A 16,070-nucleotide genomic window follows, 5' to 3' on the forward strand; every position below is an offset into this window, starting at 1 on the left:
AAGACTTGACAGCAATGACTCAGGGCTTAGATCTTGCCCTCCCAGCAACTCAAAAGAAAGAGAGCTCCTCCTTCCAAACAGCTATGCAAAAATCCAAGGGATGACTCCTATTGGCTTATCTTGGGCTGTGTCACCAGACCCTCTGGCCAGAGGAATGAAATATTCTGATTATCCAGGCCTGGGTCACATAATGACCCTTGGAAATGAAAGTTGGGGTCCACTCTACCCAACCCATATGGACTGAACGTGAGGAAGTATTGTTTCCCTGGAGGAATATTAGAGATGCTATAACTAAAAGAAGGGAGAAAGAAATCTGACAGAAGAAAGTGAAAGATGACCAACTCAAATAGGAATTGCAGGAGAGCTTGGCCTCCCTGTGATGAGAAGAGCTGGTATCTGAAAGCTCACTCAAGATCTGAGGCAGCCCTGGTGACTGTCCCTTCTTTATCATCTCGGCAGGAGACATCAGGGAATCTTCTTGGGACTCCCCTGCTTAGTGCAGCTGTCTCTTGCCTCTGCTACTCCCTAATATTTGCCTGCAGCTTTCATACCAGCTACTGCCCACACTGCCTCCATGACTCACTTGCTGATTCCCCAAGAGGGAAAATACTATGGTCCAGTTCTTCCAATTAGTCATCTGCAATGCCATTTAGTCTTCATGCCAGGACACCTACCTTCCATCCAATCATCTGAGGTGGTCACGTGGTACAGAAGAGGCCACCTTTGGGAACAGAAGCAACCAGAGCCACTTGTCTCAGAATCTATACAAGAGCAGTATAAGGGCTCACAAGAAAAGCACATTCTCTCCAATTCTGGAACAGTTTAAAAAAAAAAAACATAGATGAGAAAAAGCATCAAGAGTTAGTTGACTCAAGTGCTCTACCCAGGTAAGGTTATTTCTAAGACAGATGGCTCTTTTCATTATTTCTTTTTATTTTTTATGACAGTCATCATATCACTTTTCACATCTTCATTAATTGTGAAGTCCTTCTCCCATTCTTTCCTCTTCCGATGCCTCCTTCCCACGTTTCCACTTACATTGGCATGTGAAATACTTGTTCCCCAAAAATGGAAATTGATGATGAAAAGATTAGTTACTTAAGAAGACAATTGTTAGTGTTACTCTAAAAAAATAGTTTGTGTCAACATGATGTAATGTTGCAGAAAGCACTGCAACATTATAAGGATCTAGGAACAGAAACTGTAAAACTTTTAATAGTGTCTGTGGTTGTCTTTATTATCCAGATGTTGCTTAATAGACTAGATTTCTATTGTTCTTTGGGTATGTACATTCTTTCCTGGTGTGCACACTCAAGAGTGTGTGTGTGTATGCATGCGTGCATGCAGGTGTGCACTGTAAGATAGAGAGTTAGGCATTTGAATTAGATAGGCCCCAATTATTAAGTTCCTATATCAATATACCTTTCCCAGTAATTTCAACTTTAGACCTTGGGTCAGGGATCTTTTTTTTGAATTGTTAATCACTTTGGTGACCCTCATTTCTGGCTTATCTTCTATTTATCCCCATATTTTCAGAAAAGCTAAAACAAAACAGTGCATTTCACTCTAATGAGGACTCATCTGGCATCAAACATAGCTGGAGGATTCATTTCACACTTTTGTATCTCTGGAATGTATGCACTGAAATAGTTGTGCTGCTTTTTAATTTACTTTAACATGATGAACGAATTCCCAATCAAACCATGGTCTACCATGATCCACCAGCTCCTTTATGTCTAGCAAAATTTTATTGGAAAATTTTATGCTGGTGTATTTAAAGCCTGTAAATATATTGCAGTTGTCCACATTGGAGGTCAACTTCTGATTCACTCTCTTTTGATTCAATATTTCTCTAATTGACAGTTGCTACGAATTAGTTTCCTGTACAAAGACATAACATTTCTAATATGCAACTTGATATCATATGCAAGTATAAACCATCTATTTTATCCACCATATTATTGCAAATAGTTTAAAGTATGTGAATCAGAACTTAACCTCCTGTTTCCCTTTGGATAGTTGCCTTGTAAGATCTGAGCTGGAAGAGCCAGTATGGCTGAGAAAATAGAGATAGCAGTGAACACCCTGGCTATAAATCTTGTATATGAGGTTGTCACTTGGTACATAATTAAAGTCCTGTCAAAGGAGTTAATATACAACTAACTGAGTTGATATACATAGAGTATTGTTTTCTAGCACATAGCAAGCACAATCTGAGTGTTTGTGATCATTATCCTCTTCATACAATCATTTAATGAGTTTTTACATTTGTAGGGATGTTGGGAAGCTACCTATTGCACTCTCTCTAGTTTCTAAGATTTTATTTCTCCCAAGTTCTTTCTATCCACGAATTCATTAAAATACACTCCTCCAAAGCTGAATTTTGTAAGAATTTGATAGACACTTCCTCTACCTATTTTTAGAAAAGATCCTATCGTTAGAAGTTCATGCAGCATGCAGCATTATGATCAAGGCTTGTTCTAAATGCGTGGTTAATCATTGCCTGTAACAAACTTATAAGTGTGTCTACCTTAATTCTATCTCAATTTTATAGTTTAGAAATGTTTTCCAACATTCCCAAGAAAGAGGTTGGCTCACTAATAGCCTATGGAGGTGGCTTTTATAGAACAATGAAGTCCAACAGAAGCATAATGTGAGCCACTATTGAGAGTCACATTTGTAATTTTGAACTTCTTAGTATGCATATTTAAAATGTAAAAAGAAACATATGAAACTTATTTTATCGATATAGTTTATTTAACTCAACATATCTATATTATCATTTCAATGTATTATTAATATAAAATATTAATGAGAGAGTTTATATTATTTTATTTATAGCAAGGTCTCAAAATCTGTTAGGTTTTTTTTTTTTTACCTAAAATACATCTCAATTTGGACTTGCCAAATTTCAAATCATCACTAGCCACCTGTGACTGTTGGCTACCATATTGGACAGTGCACATCCAGAAGCCATCAGGAGACTAAAGATTCTCCATTTGCAACAGATCTTGCCGCAGTGATCCTAACCCAGAGGAACTCAGGCATATTAACCAAACATTCTCATGCATCTTGGTTGACTGGTTTGGGAGTTTTTAAATTTCCCTCTGTGTTTTAAACACTATGGTGGGAATTGGGCATAGTGAGGTCTTACCATAATAATCTCTTCTATATTTTGTCTTTCACCTTAACAAAGACACTGTTTCTATGATCTCTAAAATATATGAGAAGAAGAATATAAGATCAGTACTTTTAAAAAGAACACAACCTCTATTTTACCTCATCTCTCCTAAACCACCTATACTTTGAAATGGATGATCATTTGTCACATCCTACAATATTCTATCACACCAATGATTTCAAATGAGCCCTCTTGCCTCTCTTACTAGCTTTCCATTAACCTTAATATTTTGCTGAAGCATTTCATATGAATTTTGATTTTTCTTTTGTTTTTGCTCTTCTATTTCACCATCACTAGTTTCTCAGTTCTGTGCTGAAATTTATTTCATGCTAGTGCATTATTTCCAATTCTGAATCAATATGTACTCCAGGCAGTATCTCGCTACAGTTCTGGAGGAGCCCTCTCCCTTAAGAGTATCTTCAGAAAAGATGGCAGCTTTGGGGTGTCAGGAAATTCACCAGGAATAAGAAGAAATGAAACTACAAAGCAGACAGTAGGAGTAAGAAAATAGCAATGCTCAGTGATCGGGCAAATATGCTTGTCAAAATGAACCTGAAGAAGAGGGATTGTCAGTGAGGGAAGCTGCCACCCGATATTCATGGCCTCAGTGCATTGCCAAGGGACTCAGGGAACCAGCCAAGCCTTGCATAATTGAGTAAAATGACAATCAGCCATGGTACTAAAACAGAGATGATTTTTATAAATAGGGTTGATAGCAGGATTTTCCAGCTTCTGATTGCTATCTGGCTATGGTTCCACCCTTAGAAAAATTCTGCCCTTACAGTGCCAAATTCAGAAGATGATTTTGCCCAAGTTGTTACCACCATATTTTCTGAATCTCTTAAAATAGAATTGAATCATAATTTAGAAAAAAAGACCCAACATGCAAAAATGGATGGGCATGTTGGATGAGGCCAGGTTTGTGAGATGCATTTGCCCCATGAATAGTGGAATCTCTTCTCTCAATTTCAAAAATGTTACTGAAGCACAGTTTTTGACATTGCACTGAGAATGGGCTCTTTTCCATATTTTGCTTTGGGGACATGGAAATGTTAGATGCTTCTTAACTCTTTCAGGTTGGCGTTTCAAAAAAGAAAAGCTTGTTCTCTCTCTCTCTCTCTCTCACACACACACACACACACACACACACAGTCTAGCATTCTTTTTTTTTTTTTTTTTTGAGACGGAGTCTCGCTCTGTTGCCCAGGCTGGAGTGCAGTGGCGTGCTGTCTGCTCACTGCAGGCTCTGCCTCCTGGGTTCACGCCATTCTCCTGCCTCAGCCTCCCCAGTAGCTGGGATTACAGGTGTGAGCCACTGTGCCTGGCCCAATCTAGCATTCTTGAATCAATACTACATAGCTAAAATTTGAGCAGAAAGATTATACACAGAATTTGTTCATGCCTTGTGATAATGACCTTCAAGGGCCAGTACCTTTTCCAACTCACTGAAAAAGATAGGCATGTGCCTTAGAAATAAGCTATCTCAGTGACTCAGACCATCCTCTGTAGAGACTGGATCTGTGAAAAAACATTGCAGGCCAAGGGCTGGATCTGTGTGTGCAGTATGACACTTTGGGGAGGTTGGACAGTCCTCTGGGAAGAAGTGGTAGCTCCAGCAGCACCTCTGCTCTCATATCTTGGGTTGGCCCCTGGGCCTTATTCATGCATACTTTGACCTTCTTGGATTCTTATGTGAGCAAACTGAATACAAGACTGGTTGTGGTTTCAAATTCAAATCATCAAATGTCCCTCTCTACCAAGGAAAACATCCCAACTTACACTACCTTGCATCATTATCCTTGTGTCCCTGTGGAGTAGATGATGATATTGTTATCCTCACTCTCAAAGAAGAAAACCAGAGTCAGAGAGCTCGAGGGCAGAGCCAGGATTTGAACCTGCTTCTTCTGATGCTAAGCTAGAACCCCTTCCGTCTGAGCACCACCATTGTGAGGATTTGTCATTTTACTGGAAGGGGAACACAAGTTTGGGGCCAACTCTCCAGGAGAGAGTGCATCTGGGCAGCTCCCCTCAGCCTTGGAAGCAAGTCCTTTCACTTGCTTTCTTTTCCTGGTCCTTTCATTTCCACTCCTCACTTTGGCCCATGTTCAACTTTTCCAGATGATCATTCACTGGTCATTCTTCCTCACATTCTTTTATCTCTACTTTGCACAAACCTCATGTGTCAGGGGTTATTTTAGTTGCCTGATACTGGATCAGGCAGCAGGTGATAAAAGGGTGAACAGGACACACTTCGACTGTCAAAGGCAGGAGTGGAGACAGGCATGTACCCAACACCATTAAGCAAGTGCAAGTGTGAGAAAGGCACTGGTGTGTGTGGTTTGCTCCATGGGCCCAGGAGAAGGACCCAGCAGATAGACTTCCATCTCTTCTATCTCCTCCATCTCCTCCATACCCTCCATACCTCATCTGCTATTTTTCTACTGCGAAGTTCAACGAAATAAGCACATCACTTCTCCCTGCGCAAGAGGGATGCAAAGGAGTTGAGTTTGGATCTAGCTAAACACTAAACTAATTAAATCTGGGTGGCACAGGGGCCATGTCAGGCCCAGTTTCTGTAGCTTCAAGGGAGCAGAGACCCAGACCCCAGGTTCCCGGCCACTGTTCATTTTGTTATTTAATGAAGGAATGTGCGGTTTCTATGGCAACAGCCCCATCGAAGCTTTATGGCCCCTGAGCACTTGCTGACCCAAATTCACTCACTTTCCCAAACAGAGCTGGTGGTGCTTATAAAGACACTTCTCAGAAAACCACAGAGTAAAGTGAAAATAGTATTGATCCCGAGAGCGTGCCCTAATAAATGCCTCACCTGCTAATCTCCAGCTCAGATCTGCTCCGTGGGGAACTTCACCTGTGGCACATTCAAGGTCTCCAGGTCACGTAGGTCAGGCATGTCCCCACAGGGAGAGAAGCACCGAGGCCGTGATCTAGAAAATGACCACCAGGGACCTGGCTGTGTTCTGGACACTGGATATCATCTTTTAGTTTTGCAGTCAGTACATATCTGACAGATGACAGTGCTTTCATTCCATTCCAATACTAAATTTAAGTGAACACAGATGTTCCCATTTGCCATCTAACCTTAATGACCGACTGTAGTCTCCCTGGAGATGGGATTCACAACTCACGTGCCACTTCTGCCAGGAGAAGTATGCCTTTTCCTCAATTAGAAGCAACCACTCCCTCTCTGACCTCTCTTGCTGTCAGTGTTTAGTTCTCATGGCCTTCATCATTCATTACACAAATAGATGTTGAATACTAGCCCTGTGCTCTGCCCAGGGCTGGCAATGCAGAAATGCATAGTTCCTGGGTCAAGAAGCTCACAGCCTGTACCAGAGATAAGCAAGTAAACATGCAATTGGAATGTACTGTGGTCTGTGATGTGATAGAGGTAAGCATGAGGTGCACCTAGCAGAGTCAACCACTCTGGCCTGCAGTGCAGAGGGGATGTGACAGCAATGAGGGGTGGTCAGGGAACACTTTTCAGAGAGGTGGCAGCTGAACTGAGTCTTGGAGGACTGCTAGACACTAGCCAGGTATATTGGTTTTCTACGGCTGCTGTAACAGATTACTGCAAATTCACCAGCTTAAACAACACAAGTGATTTATCTCAGTTCTGGTGGTCAGACACCTGAAATCAGTTTTGCTAAGCTAAAGACAAGATGTTACAGGGCTAGTTCCTTCTGGAGGTTCTAGGTTAGCATGTTTTCTTGTCATTTTCAGCTTCTAGAGGCCACCCACATTTCTTGGCTCATGGCCCCTTTCTTCATCCTCAAAGCCAGAAATGTGACATCTTTTCTCCTCTCTGATCTTCTGTCCTTATAGGCTCTCTCTTTGCTTTTATTTATTTATTTGGAGACAGAGTCTCGCTCTGTCGCTCAGGCTGGATTGCAGTGGCATGATCTTGGCTCCCTGCAACCTCTGCCTCCCGGATTCAAGTGATTCTTCTACCTCAGCCTCCCGAGTATCTGGAATTACAGGCACACACCATCACACCTGGCTAATTTTTGTATTTTTAGTAGAGACAGTGTTTCACTGTGTTTGCCAGGCTGGTCTCGAACTCCTGACCTTGGGTGATCTGCCCGCCTCAGCCTCCCAAAGTACTGGGATTACAGGCATGAGCTACTGTACCCGGTCTCTCTTTGCTCTTATAAGGACCCTTGTAATGACATTGGGCCCTCCTGGATAATCCAGGATAATCTCTCCACCTCAAGATCCTTAACTTAGTTACATCTGCAAAGCTGCATTTGCCACATCAGGCAACATATTCACAGGCTCCCAGGATTAGGAAGTGAACAGCCTTGGCAAAGGCAGGCAGTTCAACCTCCCATGCCAGTGACCACACCCAATATAGCATTCCAGGCAGAGGAATGCACATGTGCAAAGGGAGGGAGGCATGGCCTGTTGTCATCGGGGCAGCTGCAGACAGTTCCTAAAGTGGATGCATGGGCTTCGAGAGGAGTGTCAAGGGATTGAGCTGGAGAGAGATGCAGGTGCTGATTCATTCAGGACAGTGGGTTTTGAGCTTGAATTGCAGTTATTTATATACATGTCATATCTCCCTATTTGCCCATAAGTGCCTGAGGCCAGGATCTGGGTCATTGCCTTCTTGATGTCATCACAGCTCTGGCTCAGTGATGGGCACATGCCAAGAGCTCAGCACATTATTTGCATCACTAAATGCCAGCTTTGCCCTGTTATGACACCACAGTGGCAGAGTTATCTAAGCAGAGAACTAAAGGCACCAAAACCCAGCTGTCATGCTCCTGGGCATCTTCACCTTGGCAGCGTGGCCACTCTTCTTGCGGCTTGCTGGGCAGGGATGTTTTGTGAGCTGGCAGTGTTTGTGGGCACAGGCTGGAGAAGGCTCTGTGCAGTGCTACATAAAGACAGGCAAACTGATCGTTGCTGAAGCTGGAGATGGGTCCAAAAAGGTTCACTGTACTCTTCTTTCTACTGAATCATAACATAAAGTTTTTAAATCTTATCTGAGCAGAGGTAAGCTGCACATAGCATCACAGAAAGCACAACAGGCACCAACAAGGGAAAGAAGCCCGTGGGAATTATTGGGTGCAGGCCAGGGTTAGAAAGGATGTGGACCCTAAAAAGACCTCCTGTCTGTAATCTAATGAGAGAACCTCTGTGAAAGTGTGTCATAAGCTGGAAAGCTTTGCATATGCCGAAGGAGTTATTCCTCAGTTATTAGCACAAACGTTATTTCCTTAGGAACTAGGCTGTTTTCTCATCTTTTGCCTAACAAATGAGATGGATGTCTTTCCTATCTCAGTATCATAGGGCCGACTGAAGTAATCCTTCTCTTTTAACACCCACCCCCAGACCCTGAAGGATGCCAGTGACAATGCACGCAAGGACTTCCACCGCGAGGCCGAGCTCCTGACCAACCTCCAGCACGAGCACATCGTCAAGTTCTATGGCGTCTGCGTGGAAGGCGACCCCCTCATCATGGTCTTTGAGTACATGAAGCACGGGGACCTCAACAAGTTCCTCAGGTACAGTGAGGCGGGGAGGTGGGCTCCAGAAGGGAGCAGGACTTCAGGGTTCAGGAGTGGAGGGTTCATGGGAGGGAACAAGGGACCCCTGGACCTTTCTCAAAGCATCTTATTTGATAATGACACCAGCATATGCCAGAAAAAGGAGGAGAGAGAAAAGAAGGTGACAGTCTTGTTCTTTTTCCTTAATGAATTCTATGTAATGTGATGCAAATGATCCAACTCAATTCAGTCTGCATTCACTGAACATTTGCTACATTGAGTGCTATGTGACATGGGCATTTGGGATGGGTCTTAGATGATCTGTAGGAGTTTGCTATGTGGTGTTATTAAAGGCAAAGGAAACAGGAAGAGCTAAGGTACCCAGGTGTCACAATGGAAAGTGCAGTCTAGTGAGAGTGAAGTTTTCAAGTTCCCAGGCTGTGGAATGAACAGTAAGGAAGGGAAGCAGAAAAACAGCTGGAGGAGTCAAGGCTGAAAGGGTGGGGTGGGTGGTTGGACTTTATCCTAAGGACAAAAAGAATAACCAGGAGGCCAGTAGTTCAGAGGATCTACAGTGGAAAGGTCCAAATCCAAAGAAGAAAAGCTTCAGAAGGAAGGAGGTAAAAACATTGATTGAAGACTCCAGATTATGCGGAGACCCTGAGGTCATGAAAAGATGGACAGCTTCAACTGAGAAGTTTTGTGGGATATGGGGTGTTCAGAAAAAGGCAAGGCAAGGAAGAGAAAATGTTGACTATAAAGGGAGTCACTGGGCTATTGATTAGGGTTAGTGTCATTTGAATTTCTAGCATTGGCCTGATTGGTTGGGATTTATTTATTTATTTATTTATTTGAGACAGAGTCTCGCTCTGTCACCCAGGCTGGAGTGCAGTTATGTGATCTTGGCTCACTGCAACCTCCGCCTCCCAGGTTCAAGCGATTCTCCCACCTCAACCTCCCACGTAGCTGGGATAACAGGCATGTGCCACCATGTCTGGTAATTTTCATATTTTTGAAAAGACAGGGTTTTGCCATGTTGGCCAGGCTGGTCTCGAACTCCTGACCTCAAGTGATCTGCCTCCCTTGGCCTCCCAAAGTGCTGGGAAAACAGGCATGAGCCACCACACCTGGCCCTGATTGGGTTTTAGTTCAGCTGTGCCTTCTCAAGAAATCCCCTCCCTCAGATGATGGGTACAGGGAACTGGGAGGAACCACAAGATAGAGCAGGTGAGAAATGGCTGAAAGTGACTGTGATCTGGGAAGAAAGGTCAAGTTGCTTTGAAACAGTAAAGCTAACTCACACAATATAAGTGGTGACTTTTGAGGAGACCATGCTGCGTGATGATACCAGTAGGGATTTTGGCCTCCAGACACAGCTGAAGTTGAGTCTCAGTCCAGGCATTATTAGCTGAGTGACCTCAGGCAAGTCTCTTTAGCTGTTCTGATGAGAATCTTGAGCCGGCAGAGTAGGCATGAGGACTGAACTAGAATAAGTATAGAAAGATCTTAGCGTAGGAGTGAATGGGGAACGTTCAATAAGCAGACGCTTGAATTCTGCCAGGAATGATGTCAGCTGGTAAACCAGCTGCCTCGGTAAGAGAAATCACAAGGAGAGCTGAGTTTGATAAGATGCAGGAAGTTGGTGATCACCCTGGTAGGGTCCACAGTGAGTGTTCTCCTGCATCTAGCAAGGGAGGGAAGAAATGTGCGAGCAAGATACTCCTTGGGGAAGGAAGGCAAGTGATGCTTTGGCTTCTGTGGAAGTGGCAAATACATTATCATGAACCTAAAGAGTAAGAAGGCCCAGTAGTGAGGACGGGAGATTCGGGTTCTCCTTCCTATTCTGCATCAGCTGCTGGTGTCCCTTAAAAGAGCCTCCACCCCAGTTCGCTCAGTCACCTTTGTTCTCAGGTAGGCCTGCCTTGTATCCTCTCTAAGTTTTATCTGGGTCTAATATGTTTTTTTTTTTTTTTAATTTAGCTAGTCTTCATTTTGGAAAGATTAGCAAATGGGCTGCTTGTGATATCTTGGTAGACAGTAATAGTTAGGAAAGTTGTTAAAGGCTGTTCACCTGCCCTTGCTGGGCACAGTTTCCTTACCTGTGAAAGGGGTATCATTTAATCCATCTCAAGGTCTAGTGTGTGCATTGTTGGACTGAGAGGTAATCAAGAAATGTCGTCCTCACAATCTTTTACAATACTTCATCTCTGCCACAATTTCCTCTTCATTTTGGTTGAGAGATCTGAAAGCCTGGGGAAGTGGCACCTGTCTTGTGATGGCAACACCTAGGAGTCTCTGTCTGCCTCTCATTTCCATGGGTGCTGAAGAGGACTTTGCACAGAAATCAGCCCCAGTAAGCTTCATGTATCTGCTGGAAGACTCAGACACTGCAGTTTAAGTAATCAGTCAATCACTGCGAGAACATAGTGCTGTTTTTAGAAATGGTATCACATGGCTGGTGCCGTCTGGATCATTTTTACCCTCTTTAGCCTCGTGGATCCACGTGCAATTTAGTTCTTCTTTGCTGGGCTGGATCCCTGTTCTCTGCTTTTCCTATGATTGTGTGGGCGAGGAAATGCCAGGTGGAATTAGGAATATATAGCCGATTTGCAGTATTCTGAGACAATCTTGATGCATTATCCTACGTCAGCAAAATTTTTCTTGTAAGTGATAGGACAGGGGATGACTTTTGAACATTGTCTTGTCAGCTCTAACATGAAAGGAAGAAAAAAGCTGAATGTGGTTGAGGTCTGGCTGCTTCTAGGAGAAATATTTTCCCATTGTTCCCATGCCCCAGTCTACTTCCCTAATTCAAGATGGTGCTTTCCAAAATCTGTAGCATAAGAAATCCAAATGTGCTCACCTGGATGCAATTAAATGCTTCCGTGAGCTGTACATACATGTCTGTACATACATGAATGTGTGTGTGTGTGTGTGTGTTGCAACTTGACTCTTTCACTTTCTCACTCAGCCTCTCCTTCTCCCTAGCTCTCCTTCCTGCCTTGCAGAAGGAACAGGCACCTGGTTCTCCCTTGGCACCTTGCACAGGGTGTGGAGCAATTGGAAACCTAGCCTGCTTGGTTTCAGAACCTGCTAAACTCTGGGAACAAGAGGTTTGCCATGCCAAAAGTCTAGTTCTCAGGTGCACTAACATGCTGCAAATATAGGCTGTCCTCTTTCCGCAAGGGAGCTGGGCACTTAGCTGCCATGAAAAGTCCCCAGCTGTATCAGCTCTGCCCTATAAGGACAGATGTCTTCTCTTGTCTCCCTACCCTCTTTATTCATCCAAAAGCCATATATTAAGCACCAGCATGGCCAGGCTCTAAGCTAGTTAGGGTGGGAAATGAGGAATAAAACACATGTCTTTGCTTGCAAGGGTTTCATGATTTTTCCTCTTAGAATCTGTCCAGAGTTGCCGTCTAATGAGGGGAAAAATAGACTACTATTTTTCAAACTATCACAGCTAACATTTATTGAACTTTCTAAGCATTTTAATATGTTTCAGGGTATAAACCATCCTTGCCGTCATTCCTACGTTACAGTTGGGGAAACTGAATCACACAGGTAGCAGATGACAGAGCTGAGATTCAAACCTGCAGCCCCTGGCTGCAAGAACTCATGGTCTTAACCACTCTGCCATCCTGTCTGCTGAGGTGCTTGTTGAAAAGACCAGAAGGAAAGTGGTGTGCTATAGAATCCTGGAGCCAGAGCAGTTGGTGCAGTGCCGGCTGTAATCCACGCTGGAGAGAACTGGACAGCTAAGTCAGGCCCATGAACCTGCTACTTGCTTCCCAAGCCAGGGAGCTGATGGTGCTTTTTAAAATTTTTTTATTTTTTTTACCTCTTAAGGAATGTCTTCCTGGAAGAGATGAAATGTGTTTTTATTTCTAAGACTTCACGAGGACCTGGGAAAGTGAAAGCAGAGGATTGCAGCGTTAACCGTTATTTCTGTTCCTCTTAAGGACTTGTGTAGCAGACCCACCTACCCACTTTTTACAGCAGTATGTTCTGCTCAGAGAAAGCATCCAGAGGCTTATTTTATTTCAAGAGTCGTGTTCGGAAAGTTGAACAGCAAATACCCAGATATAAACAGGGGAAATTACTTTAAAAATCCAGGAGTCTCCCCCAACCCACACATACTAATATAAAGTGCATTAGGCATTTGAGGGCCACCAGCTTCCTGACGTCTGCAGAGTGTGGGGTTGGAGGAAAGAATTTTGTGCGGAGGTGGCCTTTTGCACTGACATCTAACTTTTCCTCTATCCTGGAGTCTGCCTCTGACAGATATTTAAAGTAGATCAGTTTTCTGGAACTGATATAAGGCTGTGGCCAATCAACAAATTATTTTATTATTTAAATGGTATCTATGAAGATTAAATTCTGACCGAGTCTCTGGGTCTTTATTTCAGATTTTCTTTAGTTTATGTGCACCCCAGCCCCTTCTCCTGGTGCTGAGGTCATAGTAGATTTAAGGAAGACAAGTGAAAACATTGGCAATTTCCCCTGACCCCTCAGTGCTGAAAAGGATTAGGCTTGATTCACCTTTAGTGAAGTGGAAAGGGCCCACCCTCTAGTATCCTGAAGAGCCCTGTTACAGGCCAGTTACAAAAAGTAATGCACAGAGGATAACTTGTGTTTTCACATCACCTGTCAATTTCATTTTTAAAGAGAATCTTTGTTTGCAAAGCCTTTCTCCCTGGTTTTCCTGTGAAAGGCCACGAAGCAGTATGCAAGCACAGTGTCAGTCCTCCTCACATCAATGCCCTTAGCAAGGGGCAGTTAGTATCTACAATTTACAGAGGGAGGAAACAGGCCCAGAGAGGTTATGTAACTCACCCAAAATCACACAGCAAGTGTGGGACAGGATCCAAATTCATTTCACATATCCCGGAGCTTTGGCCACTGTGCCGCTTCTTACCTTGAGTAGGTGCTTTTGAGCTGAAGAAAGCCCTGGAGCATTTTCCCAGCATTGTTCCTCAATGTGACAAGAGGCAGCTGGGGGTTGTGGTTTGAGTAGAGGTGAAATATGTTAGGACTGGCTTGTACAAAAACAGGAAACTCCTCCCCAGGGAATGGTTAAATCCAGGTATTTAGAGACAGGAAGAACCTAAGAAATTACCCAGTATAATATTCCTCTGTATTTTTGACTAATGAAGAAATTGTACATGAGAGAAATTAAAGGGCTTCCCAGGATCATGGCATTGGACGCTGGTAGGCCTGGGAGACCCCCCAACTTCTGTCCAGTGTTCATTCCCTGAGATTACAGGAATGAAAGATCTGGTGACAGAATGATTCCCGAAATCAAAGGCAAAGACAGTCACTGTAGGCTGGAGCCAGGATGGAAGTGGGGATACGCCTGTGGCTTGAATAGTTGGGGGAAGGAGGGCGGAGAGGCAGGGCAAACCCTGACATGTGTTCTCAGACAATTCTGGCTTTCTCAGTTTCAAATACTCACACGGCTCTGAAACCCTGCAGGTGAGGTTACCTACTTTAACATTTATGCAAAATCCTCTATATTTATTCCAAGTGTTTCAAAACGTCTTGAGGGAGATCTTTCCTTTCCGAGAGAGAAGCCCTTTGGCCACGCCAGGGCAGAGCCCGGCAGCACACCCCGCCTTTATTCCTTGCACTGCAGCGCCCCCTCAGGCCACCAGGGGCAATGACGCTCATCTTGGCTCACAGCGCAGGATGTCACAGCAGAGCCTGCCGCGCTGAGGGCGGCATCCTAAGACGCGGATCCTCCCACCCTTGCAGGACTTGCGTGTTAGGGTGCCCTAAGTCATCACATAGCTGAGGAGAGGCCAGGTGTGTAAGACAGAAGAAAAATAAGATTTAAAAAATCATAGTCCCCCTCCCCATAGTGTAAACAATAAAATTTTCCCCAGCAAAAGAATAAACAGGCTGTGGTTCAAAAGAGTTCTCCTATGTGTTGGCCATAGCCTGTGTTGAGCGGAGGTTGGAGGAGGGGTGGACAGAAGGAAATGGTATTTTGTATTGAGAATGAACATCCAGATTGAGAATGCCCTGGGACTCTGTTGTTGAACTGGGCTTGAGAGAGCCAGGCGTAGCTTCAAAACCATGCCTGGCCACAGATCAGGTGGACTATGGAAGGCCGCAGGCTGCCCAGCTCTGGTGCTGGTGGGGACACTCTGGAGGAATCAGCTTGGTTGGGGGATACTCTGGCATAGCCTGGCTAGGTGGGGAGGGGTGGGGACCCACTGGGCTGCCATGTCCATCCCACTAGGAGAGTCCATCTTTCCCCATATGTTTTGTTTTTGGTTTTGTCTTCCTTCACCTACCTGCTGCTTCTCAGGGTCAGGGGGCCCTGGTAAGTGCCTGAACCCAGCACAGTGCCAGAGCCCCTAAAATGTCAACCTGTCTGTACACTGGAGGGAAGGGGGACATTCAGGCCCACGGGGTCCTGGGAATTCCAGACTCTTTGGGAAACAGAGCAGCCTGGGTGCTCTCAGGACTGCAGAAGTACAACTGTGTGAGCACCTTTGTCTCCTGTTCATGCTAAGTCAGGCAGCAACTTTTAGCACCAGCAGCTACAGGGTGGGGGTGAGGAGCTTAGCAAGAGGGACGGGGAGGGGCAGGGGCAAAGGGCCCCTGGAGTGAAAATGCTGAGGCCCCCAGCTTCATTCTCCATGTCCTTCCCCAGGGCACACGGCCCTGATGCCGTGCTGATGGCTGAGGGCAACCCGCCCACGGAACTGACGCAGTCGCAGATGCTGCATATAGCCCAGCAGATCGCCGCGGGCATGGTCTACCTGGCGTCCCAGCACTTCGTGCACCGCGACTTGGCCACCAGGAACTGCCTGGTCGGGGAGAACTTGCTGGTGAAAATCGGGGACTTTGGGATGTCCCGGGATGTGTACAGCACTGACTACTACAGGGTGAGTAGCTGTGCAGATCAGAGACCCCAGGGACCTCTTTCCCTGCGGGACCCCTGCTGTATTTGTTTGCTGAGGCTGTCATAACAAAATATCATGACTGGGTGGCTTAAACGACAGACATGTGTTTCTCATGGCTCTGGAGGCTGGAAGTCCAAGCTCAAGGTGTGAGTGGGATTGGTTCCTCCTGAGGCCTCGCTCCTTGGCTTGCAGGTGGCTGCCTTCTCACTATGCCCTCACATTGGGATGGTGACAACCCAATCCTTCCCTTTAGGTCTAAATTTCTTCTTTTAAGGACACCAGTCAGATTGGATTGCATCCCACCCTAATGGTCTTTTTAACTTAATCACCTATTTAAAGTCTTGTCTCCAAATACAGTCACATTTTGAGGCCCTGGAGGTGAGGTTATCAACGTATAAATTTTGGGGGGACACAGGTCAGCCCATAGCACCCACCCTGCTCTTGGCACTCCAGCGTGGTGGGTGA

The 16,070-nt window shown here is 44.8% G+C and overlaps 1 protein-coding gene across 8 annotated transcripts in view; it reads left to right on the forward strand.

Moving 5' to 3' along the window:
- Window positions 1–16,070, forward strand: part of NTRK2 (neurotrophic receptor tyrosine kinase 2) — a 358,176-nt gene that overhangs the window by 270,906 nt on the left and 71,200 nt on the right. For all 8 annotated transcript variants that reach the window (XM_063787833.1, XM_016961048.4, XM_001135326.5 and 5 more), the window contains 2 exons: window positions 8,537–8,709; window positions 15,353–15,587. In XM_063787833.1, the coding sequence (XP_063643903.1) occupies window positions 8,537–8,709; window positions 15,353–15,587 (408 nt within the window). The remainder of the gene's footprint in view (window positions 1–8,536; window positions 8,710–15,352; window positions 15,588–16,070) is intronic.

The sequence above is a fragment of the Pan troglodytes genome, chromosome 11 (assembly GCF_028858775.2).
Source record: "Pan troglodytes isolate AG18354 chromosome 11, NHGRI_mPanTro3-v2.0_pri, whole genome shotgun sequence".
Taxonomy (NCBI): Eukaryota; Metazoa; Chordata; class Mammalia; order Primates; family Hominidae; genus Pan; species Pan troglodytes.